The sequence below is a fragment of the Peromyscus eremicus genome, chromosome 1, assembly GCF_949786415.1.
Source record: "Peromyscus eremicus chromosome 1, PerEre_H2_v1, whole genome shotgun sequence".
Classification (NCBI taxonomy): domain Eukaryota; kingdom Metazoa; phylum Chordata; class Mammalia; order Rodentia; family Cricetidae; genus Peromyscus; species Peromyscus eremicus.
In genome coordinates, this window is record NC_081416.1 from 113,967,531 (window position 1) to 113,994,461 (window position 26,931).

The 26,931-nt window shown below is 45.5% G+C and overlaps 1 protein-coding gene across 1 annotated transcript in view; it reads left to right on the plus strand.

Annotated features, from left to right (window-relative positions):
- Positions 1-1,600: 1,600 nt before the first annotated feature.
- Positions 1,601-26,931, plus strand: part of Arnt2 (aryl hydrocarbon receptor nuclear translocator 2) — a 162,282-nt gene continuing 136,951 nt past the window's right edge. Inside the window, 1 exon segment of the mRNA XM_059271971.1 lies at positions 1,601-1,688. Coding sequence (XP_059127954.1) covers positions 1,658-1,688 — 31 coding nt within the window. The 5' untranslated portion in view covers positions 1,601-1,657.

The window sequence follows — 26,931 nt, forward strand, 5'->3', positions numbered from 1 at the left end:
TTTACAAGTCCAAGGCTGGCCTCAGCTATGTGGTGGGAGCCCCCATCTTAAAACAAAGCAAGTATGTATTGTACATTGATTAAGTACGGAGGGGTATTTGAGAGTGTTGCCTTGGGGAGATATAGAAGAAAGGCTGAGTTTCACTCGGTTTGCTGTGGGACGTCAGGGCCCTTCTATTTAGACACGTGCTGAAGTTTCAGTCCCTGGCTGATAACCCCATTGGTCTCTCCTTGTTTCTATCTGGCCCTGGCCTGTCTTGAGTCTGGTTGCACAGGGTATTATTTTTTCCTGGAAATGTCTTGCCTTTCTACTTCCCTACATCCTAGTCATTTCCTCAAAGGCGACTTTCAATGTCACCTCCTCTTTGTCCCTTTCATTCAGCAGTGACACATTTCAGAAGTTCTCTTTAAACTTCCAGAAGCAGCTGCCCCCAGACAGCAAGTGCCTTCTGTCCTTCCTCCCACTTCCCTCCTACCCTAGAAGTCCTGCAGGACAAGATTCCTGTATGCTCAACACCCAGGTCTGTACTCGGCACACAGAACTTTCAACGATTGTCCAATTGATATATTATTAGGGCAGCAGAGACAAACACTGCCGGAAGACGACGTTTGTTTGAAAACACACCCCAAGCATTATTTTCCTATTCTGTCCTATGTTAGTGTGATATCTTTTGCAGATGTTATCAGCGTTAGACGCCATACTGCCCTCAGCTGTGGCCTAGGGTGTGACCAGCCTTCCAATCCCGCCTTATCAGGGCATCTACTGTGGAACACCCCCTCCAGGAATCCTGGTGGTTGCCTGGAAAACACCTCTTCAAGTCCCCTGCACTTTAATTTCACCCGGATATGCAGATGGAATCATTAGAAACCTTCTTAAGGCCCCAGTCAGGAGGTGTGAATAAGGCCCTCGAGAGGACTCCATAATAAACGCTGACAGTGGCCATGTCCTCAGGAAGGCAGAGCTAGACACCGTCCTCAAGGCTTGCTTGGCTCCTTTCCATTCCTGGGCCAAGCTCTGTGCTGAAGCTGTGTGTGAGTGCCTTTGAGGGACGGTGGCCTCGGGCATTTCTGGGCGCCTTCCTCTAGGCCCTCTTCCACAGCCCTGGCCGGGGAGCCCGGGAGCCCAGTGGCGCGGCCTTGGCATGCTAAGTGGCAGCACTGGGACGCCTTTGTTTCTGAGGCCAGTTGTCCTCTGCATTCAAATGGGTAGCTCTCCCACCCGCTCCTCCGCGAGGGGACAGCGCCCCTCGGCGATGTGTCCCCGACACCTGGGGACCCTGAGAAGGCATATAAGGGGGTGCGCAGAGACCCCCAGCCTGGGCACCTGCAAGGACTCGAGGGGGTCCCGCTGCCCGCTGGCCCAAGTCTCGCGGTGCTACGGCTCGGACCCGGGAGCCGCGGGCCCGGCACCCCCACCGCTCCACAAAGGCTGAACCCGGAGGAGGCCCGGGAAGGGAGGAGCACGGGTGCGCGCGGAGGAGCGGGGAGCGCGCGGGGCGCGGGGAGCAGCGCGGGCAGGAGCGCGGGGCGCTCTCGGAGCGCGGGAGCGCGGGGAGCACCGCCCGCACCTTCCTTTGTGTGGCGCGGCCGCGGCGGCGCTGGCCCGCGCCGGGTCCCCGTCCCCGCCCCCGCCCGGCGCGCCGGTCCCTCCCGGCAAGATGGCAACCCCGGCCGCCGTCAACCCTCCGGGTGAGTAGCGGCCGAGCGGCAGGCCCAGCCTGAGCCGCGCAGCCCGGGGGTGGGGAGCGGCCGCCGCCCGGCAGCCTCAGCATCAGCACCGGCCGCGGCATCCTCATCCATCCATGGTGCCCAACCTGGTCCCGCCGGCGCCCGCCGCTGCCGCGGGTGACTCGATGCTCGCCCGCGGGCTCCAGAGCCACAGGAGCTGGCGGCTGCCAGGTGTCGCGCCGAGCGAGAGAAAAGTTTGGAGCGGGGATTCAACAGGGCAGAACTCCTGGGACTCTTCGCCTGTCGGCCCCGCCTCCCCAGCGCTGCCTTTGGCGGGGTTTACACCTGGTCACTGTATATGTATCCCAGTCCTTTCTGGACACGAAAAGCCTAATTGGTAATAAGGTAGACTGAAGCAGCCCTGTCCCTGTCCCATTGCCTGCTGCCTCCCAGGGTACGGCGTGTGACCACTAGTCTCATGCTGGCAGATTAGAAAAATGGAAGGAGTTCATGAATGAGTGGGAGTGTTGGGCTGCTGTGGTGGGGGAGCCCTATTGTCATTGGCAAAGTTCCCTGTGGTATCATGCAAGGCTGCGAAGACAGGACATGCGAGCGCCCCCCCCCCCCCCCCCCCCCGCGTAAGTTTTAGGTCTTGTGTTGTCTCCTGTGGGTCTGGAGAATCATAGGTCGCTGTGGATGAGGTAGGGACAGTCAAAGAACTGAGACCCCAGGAAAGCCCAGTGAAAGAGGTCTTGTGTTGAGGTGCGGACCTGGTGGGGTGAACTACCAGAATGCTTATGAGAGAAAAATGTCTTCAAAGTTATGAGTGGAAGATCCCTCCATCCAAGTTGGTTGGGGAAGGTTGAGGGTGGGGGGTTGCGACATTGGACACTTTAGCTGGACTTTGCAGAAGGTACAGTTTGAAAACGGGGAGACACAGGTTGAGAGGCATTGCAGGCATAAGTCATGATGGGCAGGCTCTAAGCATAGCCTGAAGGCCAGTGAGTGAGGTGTGAGAAGGAACAGAGGGACTTAGCCTTGAGTTGCATGGGTGTGGCCAGGCTCAAGGGGCCTTGAAAGACAAGGACTGTGACTTCCTCTTCCCACATAAGAGAGGGTTTTAAGTGGTCCTGAACAGAGGAGCCACATGATTGCCGCTTTCCTGTAAGGCTGATTTGTCAGATGTGCTGAGGTAACATAGAAGGTAGTAAGACAAGAAGCAGGGACAGCGTTGAAGGGAGATAGAAGAAGGAGGTCAGACTTAGGTATAGTGGCTTGAACAGAGGAGAATGAAAATACCAGGCACAGACAGAGTGTGGGATCTGACCTTCTTTAGACTTGGGGTGAAGGCCAACAGGAAAGCCAGAACACACAGAGGCCGGTGCCTGTGGGGGCAAGGAGGTGATGAACCTTTATAATTCCAAGGAAGGAGGCTCTTTAACTGAAACAGGCAGTCCTGGAAGAGCAGGCATGGAGTCCCAGTCTGGAACACTGAGTGGGTAGATGACTGGCATAAAAACATGGCTGTGTCATTTTATTTACCATGGAAGTACTTTCAACCTATTCTGCTGCTTAGAACTCAATAGTAAATTAATAGATTTAACTGTAATGAGGTGAGAAAAAGCAAAGGAGAAAATGAAGATGGTTGAGTTCAGAATAGGCTTCTACTGGGAAAAAGAATAAACACTTTGGTGACTTACATAACTCATCTACCATTACATCACTGTTGGAAACTGCTTTGCCCATCACATTGCTCTCTATGCTATATGGAATAAAGACTGGACAGTCACCCAGTGTGCCAGAGCCTTGACCTTGGAATTTGGAAGGAGTGTTGTTGGTCAGTACCTGGTCAACTTGATACACTGTAATCCAGGTCTTTTCTCAGTAGACAGACAGAAATACCAGAGATCCTGACCCTGCTGAGAGTTTCTCAAGGAAAATTTCTTGCAGTGATTAACTAGTCTATCATTCACCATCATTTCTTTAACTGGTCCTCTGTGATGGCTTTTGGGTCTGTAGGAGGTCTTAGTCTTGCGCCATATAAGGCTTCAGCTTCTTTGGGGCAGAAGAGTTAGTTTTAAGGGATACGGTTAAGCATGTGAGCCGAAGAGAGGTATTTCAGATTGTATGGGAAATTTCCACCAGGCTAGCTGCTCACGAGCAGAAGTCCCGTGACATTTCTTCGGATTTCTCTTCCTACCTCCACCCTCTCCCTAGATGTTGCTTTGCACAGATTAAGAGCTTGGTAAACACAGCTAGATGGACTTAGAGGTGGCACAATTAGCTTCTGCAGCTGATCTGTTCTCAGAATGCCATGGCCACCTCCCATACCCAGAAGCTGACCACTGCACTCCAGCTGAACATTTGCAAAGACACTGTGATGTGGTACAGTGGTGCATTCTGGGACCTCAGCAATGGTGGATGAAACTGGGTCTTTTTACCTGTGTCACTCCATTGCTTCAAACCTTACTCTGGTCCTTCTGCTTGAGATTTAGGTTAGCATTCTACCAGTTACCCTCTGGGCACAGAGGTCTCTGGAGGAAGGGATGGCTCCCAGGTATTTCCATAGCTGCTGATACCTTGCAGCTTCTAAGTCATTTCCACTCTTTACACTGGTCCGCTACTATTGTAGTGGCTGAATTTGCTCTGTTGTTTCTGACCAGGGATGATGTATTCATCTTCTGGAATAGAGAAAGGAGTTCTAGAGCTGTGTGTGAGGGTGTTGTTCTACTCTTTAAAGATGATATTTAAGCATTTCTGATTTTTATGAAATAAGTGCAGATTTGAATTAGCTACATGCATTTGAGGTGTCTGCTCCTGACATTGCATAGTTTAAAAAGAGCCAGTGTCATGGTTTAACTTCGGTGCAAAGAAGTCAGGTCCACACTCACTCGGAGCAGTCATTAGCCTTACACATTAACTGGAAGTTCTCTGGAATGAGTTTTACAGAGTGACTAATAAGACTTGTGATGGTTAAGCTCAATTCTCAGCATGGTTAGAATCACCTAGGAGACACACCTCTAGCATATCTGTGAGAGTGTTTCTTGAAAGGCTTCACTGAGGAGAAAAGACTCACCCTGAACGTGGCAATACCATCCTATGGGGGAGGGTCCTGAACTGAGTAAAAAGGAGGGCATGAGCTGAGTGCCAGCATTCATCTCTCTCTGCTCCCTGACTGAAGATGGAATGTGACCAGCTGCTTCAAGCTCCTGCCCGTGTCTTCCCCCACTGTGATGGGCTGTGTCCCCTTAAAAGTTCCTCTTGTCACATCAAGAAAAGTGACTAATACAGCTTGTGTATGTTAAAGGAGTTTAAAGGTATGTGTTTTTTTTAAAAGATTTGAGATTCCACTTTTACCCCCTGGAATTAGCTAGTATATCCCTTTGGTATTTTAATGCGTTATTGATTATAGAGAATAGGAAGGTTGTTTGGACAGGTTACTGTAGATGAGAAGTGTTTAGAATGGTTCGACTTTCTGTTGAATATCTTTGATGTGTCAAACCCTCTTCAGGATGCAGAGTAAGGAATGAGAAGATGAGGAGGAATGTCACTTGACTTCAGTGAGCTCAGAGTCTTAGAAAGGAGGTATATACATTACCTAACTTTATTTATTTTGTTTTTTTTTTTGTTTTTTTTTTTTTTCTGGAGCTGACGATCGAACCCAGGGCCTTGCGCTTGCTAGGCAAGCACTCTACCACTGAGCTAAATCATGGGGTTAGGAGGATGGCACAGTGGGAAGAGTGTGTTTGCTGTACAAGCTGAACATCTGAATTCCAATGTACATCACACACATGAAAAAACATGTTGGCTTGGGGTGGGGCATTGAGGGGACAAAAAGGGACATTGCTGGGCCTTGCTGGCTGCCAACCTAGCTTTAGGTTTAGTGAGAAGCTTTGTCTTGAGGGAATATGGTGGAGAGTGATAGGGCAGGACACTTGAAATACTCCTGTAACCCCTGTGAACATTGAATGAATGTGTGTGCTCCCATACATGTGATCATACAACACACACACCAAAATAAATAAATAAAATAAAATAAAAATAAAACACCACAGTAGAATGAAGTGAAAGCTGACTGGGTATATATGTATAACAAGGGCCCTCTAGTAGCCTAATGGGGAGGTGGCTTCAGAAACCAGGCCTTTTGTAGAGGGACACATTGACTTACAGAATAATTTTAGAAGGATTATTTGAACTGGTGTTGAGGGGTAATGATAGACATATTTGTGAATATTTGGGGACTGTCAAGTCATTGTCTCCTCATGCTCTTGGGAATCTTGCAGAGCACCCAAGAATATGCAATGGATTTAGAGCTTCTGAGAGATGCATACTGTGCTTGCAAACTGTCCAGCCTTGGGCAAAGTTGGAACACCAAAATAGCTGGGCTAGTAAAATGTGTCAATATTATGAAGAAATGATACCCTGAGATAAGTAACCAAGGGACCTGATTTAGATGGGAGGATTGGCCAAAGCCTTGTGAAGTCAATGAAAGTCTGTATGAGAAGCTGACCTTTAAATCCGGCTTTGAGGAATGAAGAGAAGCATGAAAAAGAGCGTTCCCACCCCACCCCCACCCCCTGGGCTGACAGGGAGAGGCTCCTGCAGAGAGCCTGTGGTAAGGAAGAATTGGTAGATTGGAGCTACCAGGAAGGACAGTGCTGCCAGACAATGATGAGCAAAGACAAAGGTAACATGAGAGGCTGGAGGTGTGAGAAGAGGCAGGCTCATGGAAGGCCATGGATCTTGGGTTCAGTTTCCAGTTTGATTCTAAAGGTAGTACCAAGCTGTTGAGGGCACTGAGCAGGGGAGATATATGGTTCAGTACACACATCCAGGGACTCATCTTGGATGCTGTGGTAAGCAGGATGAAGTCTTCCATGAGAGGTGTGGAACTGGATATGGGATGTACATGTATGCAGCAAGAACACTCTGTTGAACAACTCCAGGGACCTAGTTACATCCTTGTCCTTTGCAGTTGGGCAGGACATGTTCTCTTTGGGGCAGAGTCATCCTGACTTTAGGTAAAGCGTTGGGGGATGAGTGCTGAGTGAATCCCAGGCTTCTGTCCTGAGAGCTGCGTGGATGGAGGTGCTGAGGAGAAGTGGGGTGAAAGTAACCAATGGGGGCATCCTGAAGGCTTCAGGATGAGACATTTATGTTGAGGGGATCAATGAAGTTGTCATAGAGGCCTAGACATCTGGTCTGAAGACATAAACAGAGATGATAGACAAATCAGCAAAGAGACCCACAGGTGCTTCCTAGGGTAACAGGAGTCACAAAATACAGAGTATTTGGGCTGGAAACTTACTTCCCAATAGGGCTTCTGGCCACTGCCTTATTATGGCTTTACTGAGATGCAGTGTGGTACAGAGTCAAAGGGAGGCAGTTTCTGCATCTTTCCACGTATTCACTCATTTCCCATACGTGCATATGGGTCTAAGGCCTGTGCTAGTGTGTGATGTAAGCAAGGGATGAGCATAGTTAGAGCTTCTAGAAGAATATTCTGTGTGACAAGGCCACAAAGTTTCCAGAGCCATAAGCTATTCCTCGGAGGGCACTGATAGGAGCTAGCCAGGCTGGAAGTTCAGTTTCCTACATTCAAGGGATTTGTTCCTACATACAGTTTCCTACATTTACGTTTCACGGATAAATGCCATTTCCCATTCCTTACCAAGATTCTTCCATTAGTGATAGCTGCTGCTGTATCTGGGCCCCTCTTGGAGTGATGAGTTGCCCATCCTTCCTTCCCTACTCCCTCCCCTCTGCACACCTGGCCATCTTCCCATCACAGCTCTTTTCTCTGCTGTGCTCAGTGTAAACTCTGCTCCCTTGGGGAAAGCCAGCCACCTGGAGCCCTTTATCCAGGTAGCATGTTCATGCAGTGACTTCCTCCAAGGCATGGCTCAGCACCTCTACTCAACTGAAATTGAATGGATTATGTAGATGGGCGAATGTTCTCATATCCCTGGTCTGATCCGAAACCTAGGAAGGCAGGAAGTGCACCTGTCCCTGTAGTCCTTGCTGTACCGCTTTCCACTTGGTAAGGTGTTGTTAGTGAATGGGCACCAAGGAATTGTCTTATTCATGTGTGATTCTTTTACCTGCCTTAAAAAAAAAACCCTACCCTATATGTCTGCATCTCTGAGCTGTGTAGTTTAGAGCTGACTTTTATTTCTGATCATTTGATTTCAGTGCGGACATCCTAGCAGGATAATCCCTAACCTGACCAGTTCCTCTAGACTTTATATAATAAGGCAAGAAGTTGTGCAGCCCACAGAAACTTACAGTTTCTAGGCCAGATGGAGAGGGCTGGTGGTTGGAGTGGAAGGATGTTTAGTAAAGCCCCACTGAGGTCCTCTTGGAAGAGCCTCCTTGGTGTTACTGGTACCTGGGTAAGCACAGTGGGACCAAAGGAGCAGGTGTTCTTTCCAACATCAAATACTCAGTGGGACCCATCTGGGTCCACTTTGCCCATCAGAACCTCTCTGCCTGGTGAGTCATTTTCTTGCCTGGACCTTTGATTCACCCTAATTGTCACATGACTGAAGAGAGGCCAGGGAAGGTGCATGGTTGCCCTGTGTAATAGATTGAGATGTAAGTATATTAGCAACTTTTTTCGTTGCTGTGATCAAATAGTAGACAGAAAGCATTTATTTTGGCTTGCAGTTTGAGAGGGTCTAATCTATCATGGCAGGGAAGGCATGGATGAGGAGTATTAGGCTATTTGCTCACATCTGGGCATGACAGCAGAAATGGGATGTTGCTGCCTGGATGGCCTCCTTCTTTTTTCCTTCTTGGGATAATGCCACCCACTTTTAGAGATTGGTCTTCATTCAGTTATTCCTCTATGGAAAGAGCCTAATAGGCCACCCAAATTTGTACCTCACTAATGCCCTAGGTGTTTAATTCAGTTTAAAAAAATGTGTGTGTGTGTGTGTGTGTGTGTGTGTGTGTGTGTGTGTGTGTGAATGAATGCAAGTCTACCTGTGCTGTGACGTGGTACGGAGATTAGAGGACGAGTCTGTGGAGTTGGTTATCTTCTTCCACCTCCTTGTGGGTTCCAGGGACCAAACTCAGGTCTTGAGAGTTGCATGGCAAATGCCTTTACCCAATGAGCCATCTGATGTCTGTCTTAACTATTTCTTAAACCTATCAAGTTGACAAAACTAACCATTATAATGATTTTATTTCTGTATTTTAGGCAAACAGCAAGAAGTCCAAAGTTAATTTATGCTCCCAATATTTTATCCATAGTTATACAAAATATATTCTCTTACTCTTCTTGAACATTCCCGTGAGTCAGATGGACACCTGGGCTTAGAGGTTGCAGGTGTGTATGTGTTCCACATCTCAATTGAGGACATTTGCAATGCTTAGAGACATTCTCTCTTGTCACAGCCTCTGGGTTGGAGGTGACATCAGTATCTGTGATACAGGCCACGATGCTGTCTAGCAGGGTCTAGGGCGCAGGGTGACCACTTCTCCACACTAAAGTATCCAGACTCACTTGCCACTAGAGCTGTTGATAAGCTCTGATCTGTGGGGATAAACTTGTCCAAGGCCTCTGGAGAGTGATGACTGGAAAAGATACAGAAGGTCCCATCATTGGGTGTGGTCCATAAAGGGGCAGACTTGCAGAAAATAGGACAACCTTGAAAGCCAGGAGCAACCCCTCCCTTCTTTTAAGATTTGACTTTGCTGTGTAGCCCAGGTTGTTCTTGAATTCTCAATCTTCCTGCCTCAGCCTCCTGAGTGCTAGGATTACAGGTGTGTACCACCACACCTGGCTGAAGATGAGGCCTTTGAGATAGTTATGAAGTCCATGATGGAAGTTAATTTCAATGTGAAATAACAGAAGTGCAAGAAGTTTTCCTTATTTTTAGAATGGCATTGGTAATTCTATCGCATCAGCAATTTGAAATGAGGCATAGTCTGGAATCGTTTGCCATAATTTGATATGCCTGACGGATTCCAAGTCCTCCAAAGAATAAAATGAATGAATGTGATCAAGGATCACAGCTGTGCTCTCTGATTTTTTTAAAAAAGCATTTCACACCAGAAAACTTCCAATTCTATTCAACCAGCCTCCCTGAACATGGCCCCTCTTCCCTGAGCAGAGGGCACTGTGCTGGGGGAAAGGGGCATGAAAGATGCAGATGAAACAGGCTGGCAGCATGTGGTGTGGACTTAGCCAGTTCCTACATCAGGCAGCCTTGGGACAGGTTTATGCAAATTTATGCAAATGCTGGTTGTCATTGGTGAGCAGAGGAGATGTGGATTACCCTGATTCTTTCCTGCAGGCATAGAAAGAAAGCTAAAGGAATGTCTTTCGGGTCTACAGCACTGTGGTGGCCAGAGAGTGTGCCTTTTCCTAATCAGTATCTCCAAGGGCAGGTCTGTGTTTCCAGCTGCCTGCTGGGTCTGTGGGGTCCCACAGATTCCACAAAGCTTGTGTCTCCCTAGCTTACTCCTCCCCCTGGTCCCCCGTGGCTGCTAATGGCACCACACTCCATTCATTGGTTCAGGCCAGACATTAATTATTTTAATTGCCTATCCACCTAATTAAACAAATATTAATTGAATGCCAACTGTGTGTACTCACAGTGGTGTGCAAACCCAGGCATGGCTTCTGCTTTTACTGAGCTTTGCTGTGTGGCTGGTGAGTCAGCCATTTATTAAGTGATCAAATGCACAAGACATCATTAAAAAAGGTATGGTGAGAGAAGAGGGTCTTTGTTTTCAAATGTAGCATGATGCTATTGAAGTAAGTACAGCAGGGGTGAGTGATACCCAGGGGTCCCTTCTGAAAAGATCTTTGTGGCAGCTGAGTGAGGAACATGGGTGGTGGCCACAGGCAAACCAGGTGAGGAGATCTGCTGGGAGCTCCTTCAGTGGGTCTGGGCCAGGTGATGGAGCCTGCAGACGTTTGGGGAAAACTAGTAGAGCTGGTGGAAGAAATGATGACAAGGAGGCAGAGTGCAGCAAGCTCCTGGTTTAGCCAGCAAGTTAGTTCCCCCATAGACCCTGAGATAGAGGGTGTTAAGGCTTCTTGGGGGCTTGGGAGAGGTCGTGAGTTTGGTCCCACATGTGAGACTGAGGTGCCTCCGGTTCAGAGGTGGATTTATCAGAAACCTGAGTATTTCATTCCACATCCACCCCACCCACCTTGCAAGCAGGACTTTTCTCTTTTTCTTCTTTCCTGTATTTTCCTTTCTTTTCCCCTCTCTTCCTTCCTTCTTCAATTTCTGCTACATAATTGGTACTTAATAAATGTTTATTGGATGAATGAATGAATTTGGAAAACCTCCTAATTCCCTAAATTTTAATTTATGAGGAGAAACGTGTTTACTGCAGGGGATTTTGAATGAAGTTGGTAACTTCATTTCCTGAGGTCCGCAGACAGCTTGCAGGGTGGCACAAGGAGACGTGGATGCTCACATCTCCCTCCAGTTGCTGATATAGATGGTTTATGGGTTTCTGCATCGTTTGAAAGCAAACAGCAGGCAGGATGCACTATTTTTTTTTCCTTATCCCCTTTTATTAAAGGTAGATTCTTTTCTCATATAATTTATCCTGATTGCAATTTCCCCTCCCTCTACTCCTCCCAGTCACTCCTCACCTCCTCACCCCTCCAGATCCACTCCCTTTCTGTCTCTTACTAGAAAAGAACAGGCTTCTAAGAGATAACAACCAAATATGACAAAATAAAATATAACATAAACCAAAATCATCACATCAAAGTTGGACAAGGCAACCCAACAGGAGGAAGAGAGCCCCAAGAGAAGTCACAAGAATCAGAGACCCGCTCATTCAAACATTCAGGGGTCCCATACAAATACAAACCTGAAAGCTACACTATATACGCAGAGGACCTGGTGCAGACCTGCGTCAGCCCTGTGCTTGCGGCTTCAGTCTCTGCGAGCTCTTATGAGCTTTGCTCAGTTGATCTAAAGGGCATTGTTCTCCTGGTGTCCTACATCCTCTCTGGCTCTTACGCTCTTTCCACTTCCTCTTTCTCAGGGTTTCCTGAGCTCTGAGGGAAGAGATTTGATGGAGACATCCTATTTAGAGCTGTGTGTTCCAAGATCTATCTCTCTCTCTCCGCATAATGTCTAGCTCTGGGTCTCTGTATTTGTTCCCATCTGCTGCACGAGGAAGTTTCTCTGATGATGGCTGATTAAGGCACTGATCTGAGTATAGCAGAATATCATTAGAAGTAATTTTATTGTTGCTTATTATTTATTTATTTATTTATTTATTTATTTATTTATTTATTTATTTATTTATTGGCCAATAGTATTTGGTTTTACACTAGGTCTCTGGTCTAATCTTGGGTTCTTGGTCACCCAAGCAGTATTAGGTATGGATTCCATCTTGGAGAGTGGGCCTTAAGTCAAATCAGACATTGGTTGGTTACTCCCACAAGCTTTGTACCACCATTGCCCTAGCATATTTTGACACAAGACAGATTGTAGATCAAAAGTTTTGTGTCTGGGTTGATGTTTACGGGTTTCTTTTGGTAGTGTGCAGAGTACCTTCCTGTACCAATGACACTAGAATGTAGGGGTAAAAGTTCTATGTGGGCACCAGCTTGCCCTCTCCATGTTCAATGAGTTGTGTGGGTGTTGTCTTCAGTAATAGGACCTTGCTGTCAGTTTGTAGAGAGAAGTCTATTGTCTTAGCAACAGCCTGGGTTGTTTGGAGATTTCCATAGGATCCTTTCAGCCAGCAACTCAACAGGTTATCAACTGGATGTAACCTGTCCTGGTACTGGAAGTTTCATTTGATGACAAGAGATGGCCACTTGGACTTCATCTCCCTCATTATTTAGAGACTTCATTGGGATTGCTTAAATATATTTTAGGAAGTTTCCACTGCTCTAGGTTTCTATACCACCCCTCAAAGCCCCTCAATTCTAGCAATTTCTCCCCACATTCCCTCCCTCACCCCCATATCCCCTCCCCACCTGATTCTCCTGCTCCCATTCCCTCCCTGCCCCCAGTCAACCCGCTTCCAGAGAGATCCAGCTGTTCCCCCTAGTCCCTTCCTCTATACCTAATCTCTCTAGGTCTACGGATTATAGCTTGGGTATCATTTATTTAATGGCTAATATTGGCACAGATAATAAGATATATACCATATTTATCTTTCTGGATCTGGGTTACCTCACTCAAGATGACTTTTTCTAGTTCCACAGGATACACTTTCTAACTCTGAGAACTTCTGTGTTTCTTAAGGATGTCCTCACCCCCCACCCCTCCCACCCCCACATCTGTGGCCCCGCTGGGGAATTTGTTGTTAATCTGACAGCACTATCTTGTCTGTGGTCTCTTTTCATATTTTGCCAGTTGGTCCTTATCACATGAAACTTATTTTCTGATTCTGAGTTTAATCCAAGATTAGAAAATCTATTAAGTTGTGATGTCTCCTTTGATTCTGGAATATTTTTCAGTTGTTTTAATTTTGTCCTTCATAACTTAAGACTCTTTGTCAAGTACTGATTCTGTCTGATGTGCCTCACAATTATAATGAGTTGTGCTTTATCTTATCTGTCTGTCTGTCTGTCTGTCTATCTATCTAATCATCTTTCTTTCTTCAGATTTTAAGTATTACAAGCAGGAACACCACACAACTCACCATACAACTGGTATTATGTCACGAAGTGACTTTTGATAGTTGTTATTAAAAGCGAGTCATCGAGGTGTCCATGTCAAGGTCGCACTGTACCTGGCTAAGTGAGGAAAGATGTCCTCTCTTGGCTTCTGCTCACCACTGTAAGTACACACAGAACAGAGTACAGGTCTTGGGGATTTTAACCTAAGAGCTTCAGGGTTGACACTTTCCTAAACTACATATCAACTTCATTTGATAAACAGAATAATTATAAGTTAACTATGTCAGGATTCTCTTATCTTTAATAAAGCCAACAGACAGTTGAAGTGTTTAATTACCAACTTCCCTGACATACAAATTGAAAGGCTGTTCAGGTAAGCTGCCTGTGTGGAATGCCTGAATGAGCTCTGATTAACAGTCGGCTCTACAGTCAAGCAGTAATTATTCTGCTGTCCCATTCTTGGGTGCTGATGCACATCCATATTTAGATGCATATTTGTGTTTATTTTGGAAACTTAATTTCCTGCTTCCTTTAATTTCTTCTTAGAAGGCAAGTTTGTACTTCACTCTGCTTCATTAAAAAATAAATAAATAAATTTTGGGGCTGGAGAAATGGTTCAGCCATTAAGAGCACTGGCTGCTCTTTTAGTAGACCTGGATTTGATTTCACCATCCACATAGGTAGCTCACAGCTGCCTGTAACTCAAATCCCAGGGGACCCAGTGCCCTCTTCTGGCCTCTGTGGGTTCTAGGCATTCATGTGGTTCTAAGCATTCACAGATATACATACAGTTAAATGCTCGTACATATAAAATAAATGAATAAAAAATTTAAAAAAAACTTTGGGGATCTAATATTGCCTATAGAAACTTACTGAACTTCCCATTCGTAGAACTTTGTCCTGACACTCTTCCTTCTTCTCTCCCTTCGTCTTCCCTCTCTCCCCCTTTCACCCAGCTTTAGCCTCTGTATTGAAGGCTTGGCCACTGGACTGTGGTGCTACTGGGAAGCGGTGGTACTTTAGAAGGTGGAGGGAGTCACTGGGGTGTGTGCTTGGGGAGGATAGTAGACGCTTGGCTACTCCTTCCCCCTATACTTCATGTCTGTCGTGAAGGAGCGGTTCTGCCTTACTACCCACTCCATGCCCTGACATTCTGCAACAACAGAGCCCACCGCCCCGGACTGAAGCCTTGGACACCTTGCCTCCTTAGGTTAGTCCCAGGTAGCTCCTCACAAGGACAGAAGCACAGTTGTGGTGAGGACTGCAGGGTCTGATCTTCCAGTGTTGGGTTGCTTCTCCTAACACCATCACAGTGGTGTGGCACCTGGCACTGGGCTTGGAACCAAAGGACCACATGTTTTGTTGAAGAGAGGAGCTCTCTGGTAACACCAGAAGCATGGTCTTCCCTGGCACTCTGGCACTCCTGGGCACATTTGAGCACCATCTCCCCATCTCTAGGCAGTCTTCCTCTACTCTCATTGTGGGAGATCTTCGGGTCCCTGGATCTACTATCCCCAGGGTGCTGGTCCAGTGGTGTCCTGGTACTCCCTCTTCCCTCCCCCCATCCCTTCAATGGTACACAAGAGGACACAATCATGGCCCAAACATATCCCCCCCTACTATTCCCCCATATGCCCTGGCCACCCGTTATGCATCTTCAGTTGATGGTCCAGGGCTGCTGGAGCTGGGCCTGGCATGAGCTCACCTCTGTAGTCACTTGGTACCTGTCTCCTTCCACCTCCACCTGGCCCTCTCCTCTGCTTTGGTTAGGTTCTATACAGCACTGGAGTCAGAGCAAGGGCCTAGTTTGTTCAAGATTTATTCCTTCTCTGTCACTCATATGTTCGATAAATATTTATTAGCAGTCTACCCTTTGTTACCTTCAGCATTTGATGTTGGGTGTACAGATTGCCAGGGACTGTGTGGCACAATTCCTGTCTTCACATTCTTGAGGGCAGCTTTGTCCCCTTATCCCTCATGTGAATGTTTAGCACTGGAGACAAGTCCTTTCCGTACAGGACCTGTGCAGTCTGGTGTTATTAAATCAGGGATTCTCAAGCCTGACCACACTCAGAGCTGCCAAGAGGACTGCTTCAACACAGAAGGATGCCCCACTTCGGAGGTTCTGAGTCAATAAAGTCGGGCGGGGAGGGGTTCGAACTTTGCCTTTCTGACAGGTTCTCATGTGCAGCGGCTGCTAGTGATGATGCAGAAAGCACACTTCAGGTCCACTCAGAGAGGTGCCGGTGGATCACCCCCTTGGTTCATAGCTTTGTGTTCATGAGCTCAGTGGATTTCAGTGGTGGTCAGCTGTGGTCAGTGGTGGTCAGCTGTGGTCACCCCATCTCACAGATGAGAAAATGGAGGCTTAGATAGGAGCTAAGCCTTGGGATCTGTTTGCTGGATCCTAAGTATACCCACTTGTCACTGTCGTGCTGGCTTCCCTGGGCGAGGCAAGAGCAGAAGAAAAGAGACAGTTAACAAATGAACTGAATGAGGAGTCATGCGCAGAGGGATTAGGCGTGTATGCAGTAGCAGGGAAAGGGTGGGAAGGGTCTGCTCGCAGGGCTGTCCCTGGCTGTGGCTGAGTATCCGTGGGTGCCCTGTGCACATAGACAACTGTGCCTCCTTCCCTTGAGCTTCCATTTGTTCATCTCTAACCTGAAGACTTGGTCACAAAAGCAAATGCTTCTGCTGTGCAAGTCACAGGACATCTTGGGAGAAAAACCTGAAGAGTTACGGTCTTGATTCTCGGGGAATTTGAGTGCGTTTGGAGAGACAAGCATGGATGATCTGTGTTAGTAAGCAGAGCATCTCTGGGTGGCAGGGGTGCTTTGCTGCAATTCAGTGGTTTTAGAAGGAGAGGCGAAGTAACAGGAGCCCTAGGGTTGCTAATAAGAAGTGTTCGTGTGGGGAAAGCCCGGAATGACACGACACTGGGAGCAGATAGCTAAGACACCTCCCCTTACCCCTCTCCTGCCTACTATTCACCTAGTTCCTTGAGTCTCTTTTCCATTCTGTCATCTCACACCATGGACCATTTTTGGATCTGTTTGAGTTCTTCTATCATATTCTCTTCTTGGTTAAAAAGTGTTTCTAGAAACATAGGGTGATGACACATTATTAACATATAAATATATATTTATATTTATTCTAGTAAAAATGACAGACTATTTTCCTTGGAGTGTTAGTGAGATATGGTAGGAATAACAGAACCATTTCTGAGATAGACCTCTATTTATGCCAGTTGGGGTAAGTAACTTAATCTTTCTGGATCTTGTTTTCTGTCCTTATTGTAATAGAGAGGGAGGGGAAACAGTACCCATTATCCCAGCAGAGAATCCACATGTTGGAGGATTGTTATGGGCATGCAGTGTGATAAACATATGTAGGGCAGTGCCTGGCACTTAGCAAGGATGAGCAATGCATGTTGCTCTTTCTTAAGAGGAAATAGGAAATGTCAGTGTGCATGGGGAGCATGGGGAGCATGGAGATTATTTTCCAAGTGCAGATTATTAAACACCTAAAGGTGATATAAAGAACATCACTCTAGGGCTGGATACATGGCTAAACAGTTAAGAGCACTGGCTGCTCTTGCAGAGAAACTGGGTTCAGTTCTCAGCACCCACAATGGTGGTTCACATCTAATTTCAGGAGATTGAATGCTGTCCTCTAACCTTCAGGGCCCCAGGCACATACCTGGTACTCATACACTTACGCAGGTAAAATACCCACTTAGGCTGGGCGGTGGTGGTGCACGCCTTTAATCTCAGCACTTGGGTGTAGCTAGAGTTTTCCTGCCTGGTCCACAGTCAGGATATATCTCTTTCACCTGCCAGTCCCACAGCCTCTCAGACCCGACCAAGTAAACACAGAGACTTATGTTGCTTTCAAACTGTATGGCCGTGGCAGGCTTCTTGCTAACTGTTCTTATAGCTTAAATTAATCCATTTCCTTTAATCTATACCTTGCCACATGGCTCGTGGCTTACCGGCATCTTCACAAGCTGTTTCTCATCGTGGCGGCTGGCAGTGTCTCTCTGACTCAGCCTTCCACTTCCCAGCTTTATTCTCCTCCTTGCCCCGCCTATACTTCCTGCCTAGCCAACGGCCAATCAGTGTTTTATTGATTAATTAGCAACACATTTGCCATACATCCCACAGCACTTGGGAGGCAGAGCCAGGAGGATCTCTGTGAGTTCGAGGCCAGCCTGGTCTCCAAAGCGAGTTCCAGGAAAGGCGCAAAGCTACCCAGAGAAACCCTGTCTCAAAAAACAAACAAACAAACAAACAAAAAAAAACAAACAAACACCCACTTAAACACACAAAATAAAACAAATAAATCTAAAAATTTTTGAAAAGAAAGACATTCACTGACCAGTCTGGCAATACACATAGTTTTCTTTTCCACATTGAGATGGAGTGGATAGCCTCGCTGGCATCAGCTGTCGTTGGCATAGATGGACAGCTGAACCTTCATTCTCCAGGTTGCCAAATTTGGGAATGTCCTTTTGTGGGGGATGGCACCTTTTCAGGAGTGGGCTTGGGTAGGTGGCCTACTGTCTACTCTTGTGTTGGCAGTTGAGGGTGGGTAGTCTTTTGTGGATCTTTTGAAGTATCTTTAGTTGGCATTTTGACACTATTCACAGTTGTGTGGTCTAAACCTTCAGTCCATCTGCTCATGTGGAGATCTGTGGATTTAGACTCGTGACACGGGTTTCACCCACTACTTGACTTCACCATTTGCTGGAGGCCATTTGAAGTCACCCAGAGCCTGTGTCTTCCTCTTCTTCAGGTTACTTCTCAGGTTATTTCTCAAGTACATTATGGATACCGCCTAAGAAGGTCTGGGCCTTTGCCTGTCTGAGGTTCTTTACTCTGCCCTTACTCTTACTCTTGCAGAGTTGGTAGGTGGGCTGTGGAATGCCAGGCTTCAGACTGGTCATGGCATGTTCAGGGTACTTCTCCATTGCCTTGTAGGATCTGATGATACCAATGTAGATTAGGGGTCTTTTGGATTCTCTTCCCTCTGAGGCAATCTAGAATTTTAAATTTCAGTTTGAATAATGAAAAATAAATATCCCCTTCTTATTTTTTGAAATTTTTGTATCTGGAATCTGGGATTAAGTGCCATTGCCTATCTTTTCTCTCATTTTCCCCCTGCCTTACTCCTTGATCACTTCTGGGAGATTTCATTTTATATATTATTTTTTATGACTTCCCATCCTTTCTGCCCAGGGAATGGGGCCAGTTCACTGGCATTTTGAATTAGAATTCCTTTCCTGTTGCTAATTGGGTGCCGGATAGGAGAGATGAAGTCATGTATTTCTTCTGTTATTGTCAACGAGGGAAAAGGTGACTTTGAAAAGAAGCATTTAGATAATTTTGTTCTGTAAGAGGAGATTTATTAATTGGATGGAACAACAAAATTCAGTGGTGTCATTAGATACTAGTATTTATACCTTGCAAAGAGTGATTTGAATTAAAGATAAGAGTCTGTCAAACCAAGGCAAACACAAGGAAGGTGTGGTCACAGTATTAAATGGGTAAAAGTAATATTGATATCAAATATATCCTACAGCATAAAGAAGGTCATTTTATCCCATTATTCATTGGTCTTGAACAACATCGTACAGTTGATATGATGTCTGGTGATAGAAGAATGCAAACCACATCTAATTGTTTCATTTTCTCCATCAAGTCAATCCCACCTAAGTGCTTGCACTTTGAGCACTCAGTCTTTTGTTTGGGGAAGGTGCTCCTTTCCCCTCGGGTCATTTATGCCACCTTGAGCCTTTCATAGCTCAGAAAAATTATAAACAAACCTTTGGCCTTTTTAAAGGCTGATTGTCACTTAATCCAAGTGAGTTTTCAGGAAATTATAACTGAAAAATAAACCTAATAAATCAGTGGTGTGTTATATAGATACTGAACACAGACGAGTAGAGAATTGATGATTTAGAAAGTATGGTGAAGGAAATTACATAGGGGTTAAGCAGTGTAGCTCAGCTCAGTTGATAGTACTTGCCCCGCACACACAACCATGTCAAATAAATAATAAATAAATAGAAAAAAGAAGTTACAGAGAATCGAGTACAGTGGCAGTTAGAAATTGTGAAAGTAATGCTTCAGGTAATTGCAGTGTTCATGTGGCTTTGAGCCTTAGTTTGTGTGATGGTTGGAATAACCTCAGTGAGGGACTGACTATACCAGGTTGGCCTGTGGACATGTCTGGGAGTGGGGGGGGGGGGCGCGGGCAATTGTCTTAATTAGTTAGTTGATGTGGGAAGGCCCAGCTTGCTGTGAGAAGCAGAGTGTGGAAAACTGTGAGATGAGAAGTCAGGCTGAACAGCAAGCAAGCATGCATGCATCCATTTCTTTCTGTTTTTGACCATGGCTGTGATGTGATGTGACTACCTGTGTGAAGTTCTTGTCTTGACTTCCCCACAGTGATGGGTGTCGCCAGGAATCATAAACCGAAAGAACCCTTTGTCTCTTAGGGAGATTTATCACAGCAGCAGAAGTGAAACTAAAACAGTTAAATTCTGGAACCACAATAAATCCTCAGCGAGATAAATAAAGAAGACATCTGAACCTAAAACTAAGGTAGTAAAAGTCCTAAACACTGAGAAAAACTTAAGACCTGTAGCAACAGTGAACACATCCGTGGGGCTGGGTTAGAGTAATCAACCACTTCTCAACTACCACATGGAAGCCAGAAGATGGCTGTGCTGAAGACCAAACCCAGGACCTTGGCCAGACCTCTACCACTAGCCTACACTTTCAACCCCTGCGCATCGATAATTCATCTTTCAGGAATAAGAAGGAAGTAAAAATATTTTCAGAAAGTTAAGAGAACCAGAGGCCCCATTAAATGAGATTCTAAAGGTTCTACTTGTAGAAGATGAAAAGTGACCTCATCGGAAATTTTCAGACATAAGGAGGAGAGATGGACAAAGAAAGTGATGAACACAAGAATAAAAATAAATGTGCTTTGACTCTCAATAACAACAGGCGCTGTGTGGCATGGCCAGAGGGAAAGCTGTGTGGTTCCACACTACTACCTTTTGCTGTACTGTGCATAATAACAATTCTAGAATAATCAATAGCACATTTAAATCACCTTCAAATTAGTAGGACAAAAAAAACATAAAGTGAAGTCTGTAACTCCCTCCCCTCAACACAGCATGAACAGTTTCATGGAAAAAAGACTTGGGAAAATGGGTATCAAATGAGAGATCATAGAAGTGAGTTTGAGTATGTAAATAGTCCCTACAAATGGATTCAACTTTGTGCATTAGGAAGGAAAATGACAGATTAAAAATAGATTCAATTGGGGTTGATAAGAGATGTTTAAAATATATTTTGGATTCCACTTTTGGCTTCAATTGTATAGATATTTTATTTCTTATGGAAGAAATTTGTATATTCATTCCTTGATATGTCTTTTTTTTCATAAGTTGTATTTTAAAGATCAATTTAGGCCAAGTTAAGTGAAAATGGAGAAAATATTTTAAAACTATATGGTAGTTAAAAAAATCAAGCTTTCATATATATGTGTGTATACAAGTATGTATGTGTGACTGTATGTAAAACAGCTAGAGGAAGGCAGATCTCAAGGAAACATTTTTTGAAGTGCAGAAATGGACCATTTAAAAGTAATAAAAGGTATATTTCATAAAATCCCACTTAGATCCATTAATAACTGATGACATGGAAGCTGAAACAAGTGTACTTGTAGGGGTCATCTTGGCAATGACTCAACAGCGTAGTGATCTTGACATGCTTGGGAAGCCTGCTTGTGTGCTAGTGGCAGGACGCAAATCATTGCCTTGTTTGTGGTGATGGTGAATGTGCAAACATGATTCCGGCACCAGGCGTGCCCATTGACGTTCAGGCATTAATCACAGTTAGAAGCTATGTCTTGAGGACACTATTTTACAGCCTTTTATAAAGGCAAAAGGGGTCTAACAGTTAAAAGTAACTGAGTCTGAATGTCCAGCATTTTTAAGATTTATGCTTATTTTTATTGTGTGTGTGTGTGTGTGTGTGTGTGTGTGTGTGTGTGTGTGTGTGTAAATGTCCCTTGTGTGGGGGCCCCTGAAGAGGCCAGAAGAGGGCATCAGATCTCCTGGAGCTGGAGTTACAGGTGGTGGTGAACCACCTGATATGGGTGCTGTGAACCAGACTCAGGTCCTCTGGAAGAGCAGGAGGTGCTCTTAACCACTAAGCTATGTCTCCAGCCCCTACAATATTTTTTTTTAAATTTCAGACTATAATTTCACCATTTACCCCCTTCCTTTCCTCCCTTCAAACCCTCCCGTGTACCCCAACTTGCTGTCTTTCAAATGCATGACTTCTTTACAGTACTTTTTGAGACAAGGGCTTACTGTGTTGCTCTGGCTGTCTTCATTTCCTGTGTTGAAGTGATCTACTGGCCTCTTGTGTACCTGGGTCTATAGCCTTTACCATTGCACCTGGCTTATATATACATTATTTTTAATGCCTTACCAATCAGGCATTAAAGCATTCTCATTTTAAGTTTATTGATGTAGAAAAATCTTCATGATTTATTAACTTAAGCAAGTAAATGATGTATGATAATCCTAATTGTTCCATCATTTTTAATATACTTATTTATAAATTTGTATATTTATTTGCATTTATACCTGTATGGAGAAGGTGTCTTTTTCTGGATGTGTGCTTGTGTAATGTGTGTGTGATTGCCAGTGTGTGCATGTCTGGAGGCCAGAGGTCCATGTTGAGGGTCTTCCTCTGTCACTCTCTACCTTGTGTTTTGAGACAGGGTCTCTCACTGGACATCCAGAATGCCTTCTCAGCTAGACTGGCTGTCCAGCGAGCTCCCAGGATCTGGCTGTCTCTGTCCTCTTCCCCCTCATGCTGTACATGCACGACACCATGCCCATCTCTTAGGTGGGTGCTAAAGATCTGAACCTGGGTCCTCATGCTTGTGTGGCAAGCACTGTGCCCGCTGAGTCAACTCCCCAGCCCTGGAAAGTCATACTTCTACGTACGACTTTTTGTCTTTGTAGAGTTCCTAGCATTTTTGGTCTTGCACCTTATTATAAAATAAAATCCATTTCAAGAGACCTGCAATCCTAGATTGTGTGTTGCATTTGGTGTTGTGTGCCTAGAAGGCCTTGTCTTTTGCTTTAGACATGCGTTGGTTTGCACGCATTATCCGCTTGGCCATGCGTGACTTCACACGTGTTTCTCGGCCTTGACCTTTGACCTCTTTATCCGTAAAATGTGCATGATGATCCCTAGCTCACAGAAGAGCAGTGTGTGTCAATGAGATGATGCATGTGGCCTGTTCAGTCCAGCACCTCACAGAGTCCGTGGCCGGAAACAGTGCTGCCATCGTCACCACCGCTCTTGATCTGAGACCGTTTCCCAAGTGGTTAACACCCGCCTTCGTATTATCTGAACAGCGGCCATACTGAGGACAACTCAAAACACATCCTTCATGCTAAGGACACTTATGTCATTCTGAGTCACAGCACTGGGTATGTCAATGTCCTTTTCATTGACCATTGAGCTAAGTACACACTTGTCTTTGATCTAGCCTGTGGATGTCTTTGCCAGTGTCAAACTGTATGAATAGCAGTCTTCTCACACACAGCTTTGCTTTCTGCAGTTACTAAGGGCCAACAGGGTCTGAAACTATTAAGTGAAAATTTCCAGATTCATCAGTTTACAAGTTTTATTATAATATGCTGTTATAATTGTTCTGTTCTTAATAATAGTTATTGCTGATCTCTTACTGTGCCTGATTTATAGGTTGAACTTATCATGGGTATGTATGTAAGAAAAAATAGTGTATCTAGGTATGGGTGTTCTGCATCCTTCTGTGCCTGCACTGGGGGTGTTGGAACAGTTCCCCTGTGGGCCAGGTGGTACTGCTGTTCAGTCCTGGAATAAAAGACACATGGTAATGTTGTATGGCCAAAAATATTACTAAGAGGTATGTTAAGATCTGACATATTAGTGAGATTTCTAATCTCTGTCCATACTAGTAGTGATATTCTGTAAATATTGTAGAAGCAGTTTATTTTTTATTGAATATGTGAGTTTAGGGATGTGTGGTGTGTGTGTGTGTGTGTGTGTGTGTGAGAGAGAGAGAGAGAGAGAGACAGAGACAGAGAGAGAGAGAGAGAGAGAGAGAGAGAGAGAGAGAGAGAGAGAGAGAGAGAGAGAGAGGGAACATAAATATATCATAGAATAAATTGCCAGGATTCTTGTATCTCCAAAAGAGAGCCCATTTTAAACAAGATTAAATAAACCATAAAACTTGGTGCTTAGATGGGCATTTGGCTCGGCCCCACTCCCTCATGTTAGTTTTATTCTCTGGCAGGTCCCCTCGAGGTTGTGGCTTAGTTACATCTCATCATTGGGAAATCCAGCAGAGGTCCTGGATAGGAGGGCCACCTGACATCCCTAGACTAGCCTTTGGTCAAAAGACATGTTCTCTGAGTGGTTAGATGTGGGCATGTTGTGGGAAGATCTCCTGGGTGCAGATTTATCTGAATCACAGGGACCAAGGAAAAGAGGGGGCATGTGTCAAATAAGACTCTCAATGTTATCTTGTTACCAAAAGGGCGGAGGGCCCAGGATAGGCAGTACAACGTGGGTCCACTCTTGTACCCTTGTTGGTGAGCTGCTTCTGTGTGTCGCAGATTTGGGCTGATGATTGGTTTGCACACAGCTTTTGCAGAGTTTTATTTATTGAGGAGACAGCCTCTGTGAACACCCATCTTCACTGTTAACCTGCCTGTGTTTAGAACCACTATAAAAACACACCTCTAGAGAAGTGTGGGAAGGTGCTAACTGGGAATGCAGGTCCCGTCCTGAATGTAGTCGTATCCTTCTCTGGGCTGGGTCCTGGACCATGTCAGAGGAGACAGTGAGCTGAACACCAGCATGCACCTCTCTTGCTTCCTCTGTGGACACAGTGGGACCGGCTGTGTTACAGGGCTGCCACTACAGGTGGAGCTGGTCTTGCCACCATGCCCTCCCTGCCATTGTGAACTACACCTCCAAACTGTGAGCCGAAACAAACCGTTCCCTCCTTAGGTTGCTTTAGTCAATTATTTTATCACAGCAAGAAAACGGCCACAGCCGTGCTCAAGAGGCTTGCTGCTTTGGCGGGATGGCAGTGTGGTCACAGTTGCATCCTCACTGCAGTCTGGGTTGAGGGCTCTCCTCAACAACACCACTTTCTGAAGGATGTCCCCCTTCTCTGAGCACCTCCACGGGCCAGTTGTGGCAGTGATATTGCCAGTGTCCCACCTTGTTTTATTATGGCATCCTGCCTGAAACCACAGGATAGAATTTTATCTGTACCAAGGTGATTTTCTTCTTACTGATTTACTGTCCCTGGAACTTTTCCTTTTTTAAATGTCTATGTGATCACACACACACACGCACACTCACACACACACACACACACACACACACACACAAGATTTATTGACAAAACAGCTATTACTGCTTTCTTCCAACACGTGTCTTTATCTGTGTGTGTGTATGAGTGTGTATATCTGTGTGTGTGTTTGTGTATTGTATGCATATGTGTGTGTACATCTGTGTGTATATCTGTGTGTTGTGTTTGTGTGGTGCCTGTGTATGTATGTTTGTGTGTTGTGTGTATATGTGTATGTATGTGTTATGTATATGTGTGTGATGTGTGTGTGTTGTGTGTATATGTGTGTGTACATCTGTGTGTGTGGTGTCTGTATATCTGTGTGTGTGTGTTGTGTGTATGTGTGTGTCTGTCTGTCTGTGTGTCTGTGTGTTTGTGTGGTGTGTGCGTATAGTGACAATTAATGAGGGAATTCCACGTAGTTTATCTGATAGTCACAAAGGGTTTATTTTGAATTAACTTACAGCAAGCAAAGGGAGTTGGTTACGGGATCCAGAAGAGGTGAGGCCCGGTCCAATGCAGTTCTCTGGAGAACTCTGACTTGGTCTGAAGTACCAGCATCCAGCATCCAGGATCACGAGGTAGCCAAGAGAGAGAGAGCATGTACACATTTCAGGTCTTAAGGTGTCCCTGTCTCAGCCATGCCTTGGCAGGGCAGGTACCTAATAGTTACCTGCTGCCTTCTAGGGGTGGTGCTTCAGTGGTGAAGCACAGACAACCATCCCTACATGTGTGTGCATGCGCGCGTCCGTGTGCATGTTCGTGTGCGTGTGCGTGTGTGTGTGTGTGTTTTGTAAAATACTTTGAGCTATTGAGCCACATTCAACTTCTTGTGCCTTAGCCATGGCACTAATGGATTTTTGGGTTTTGTGATTGAATTTGCTCAGTATAGCCCCATGTGCATTTCAGGGACCCAAACACCACAAATGTTTGCCCTTCTGAGGAGCCTGAAGTGCTGTGTGGTCTTTGACTTTAGAAACACATAGCTGACTTGCTGCTTCTGCTAGCCCAGCTTCCCATGTGGCTGGGCTGTCTCTGAAACCAGGAGGGTAAGTATGTGTACTGTGTATGTGTACTGCTTTCCTCCACAATAACCACTTCTTCAGAAGAGCATGGGCAGGGCTACTTCTGAGTGGTCGTTCATATCCGCTCCCTATTTGCAACCCCCAATCCATCCACAGAGCTCAGTTGAATTAACCACCCGCTACAACATAAGAAAACACCACTTCCTGAGGATGTGGATAGAGAGGAAAGACAGAACAAGACTGGTTGCCCAGGATAGAGCCAGGTACTCAAAATCTGTGCTTTTTGTTAAATATGAATTACTGGTTACTCTTTAGCCACACCATGGCCATGTTGGATCTTATATATTTGTTTTGAGCATAGCTATAGTAGCATTGGATTTCAGCTCTGTGTGTGTGTGTGCGTGTGTGTGTGTGTGTGTGTGTGTGTGTGTGTGTGTGTGTGTGTATTGGGGCTAGGTTCAGGATCTAGGTGTCAATCAATTCAGTTGCTGTCTAGGGCTGGCTTTGTGGCTTTTAGACAGACACCTTCTTCTAGCCTCACATGGCAGAGAGAAAGGGATGGTCTTTTCTCATAAAGTCACTAATCTCATTATGGGGGACCCACTTTAATAACCATATCTAGACCTGGTTATCTCTAAAAGTCTCCTTTCCAAATGCATCATTTCAGGGACTAAGGCTTTAACATGTGCATTTGGTGGGGCACAATTCAGTCCACGGCACCAACCAAAGTTATTTGATTAGATTACATTGTAAGTGACTCATACTTGAGGTGATAAGGTCACTAACTTGGGAGAGATGAGCATGAGGCAGTGGAGTTAACAGGTATGCTAATCCAAAAAACTAGGCTTCTTCTGCAGCCCTGGTCCTGCTGAGGCCTAAGCAACTGTATTTAGTGTCTTTCATCTGCTTTTATGAAGACATTTTAACTGCTTTTAGATTCATAGGTCTAATTGCTTCTGTGTTAGACTTTCATACCATGATGCCCGCTCTGTTGACCCAAGAAATACAGCATTCTCCTCAAAGTGAGTTGTAGCTGAAGTTTTCTCCAGTCCTGCCCAACCCTACAGACCCCACAGCCGCTTATAAAATAATCACTCAGAAGCTTATATTAATTAAAACTGTTCAGCCATTAACTCAGGCCTACCACTGATGAGCTCTTACACTTAAACTCAGCCCATTTCTG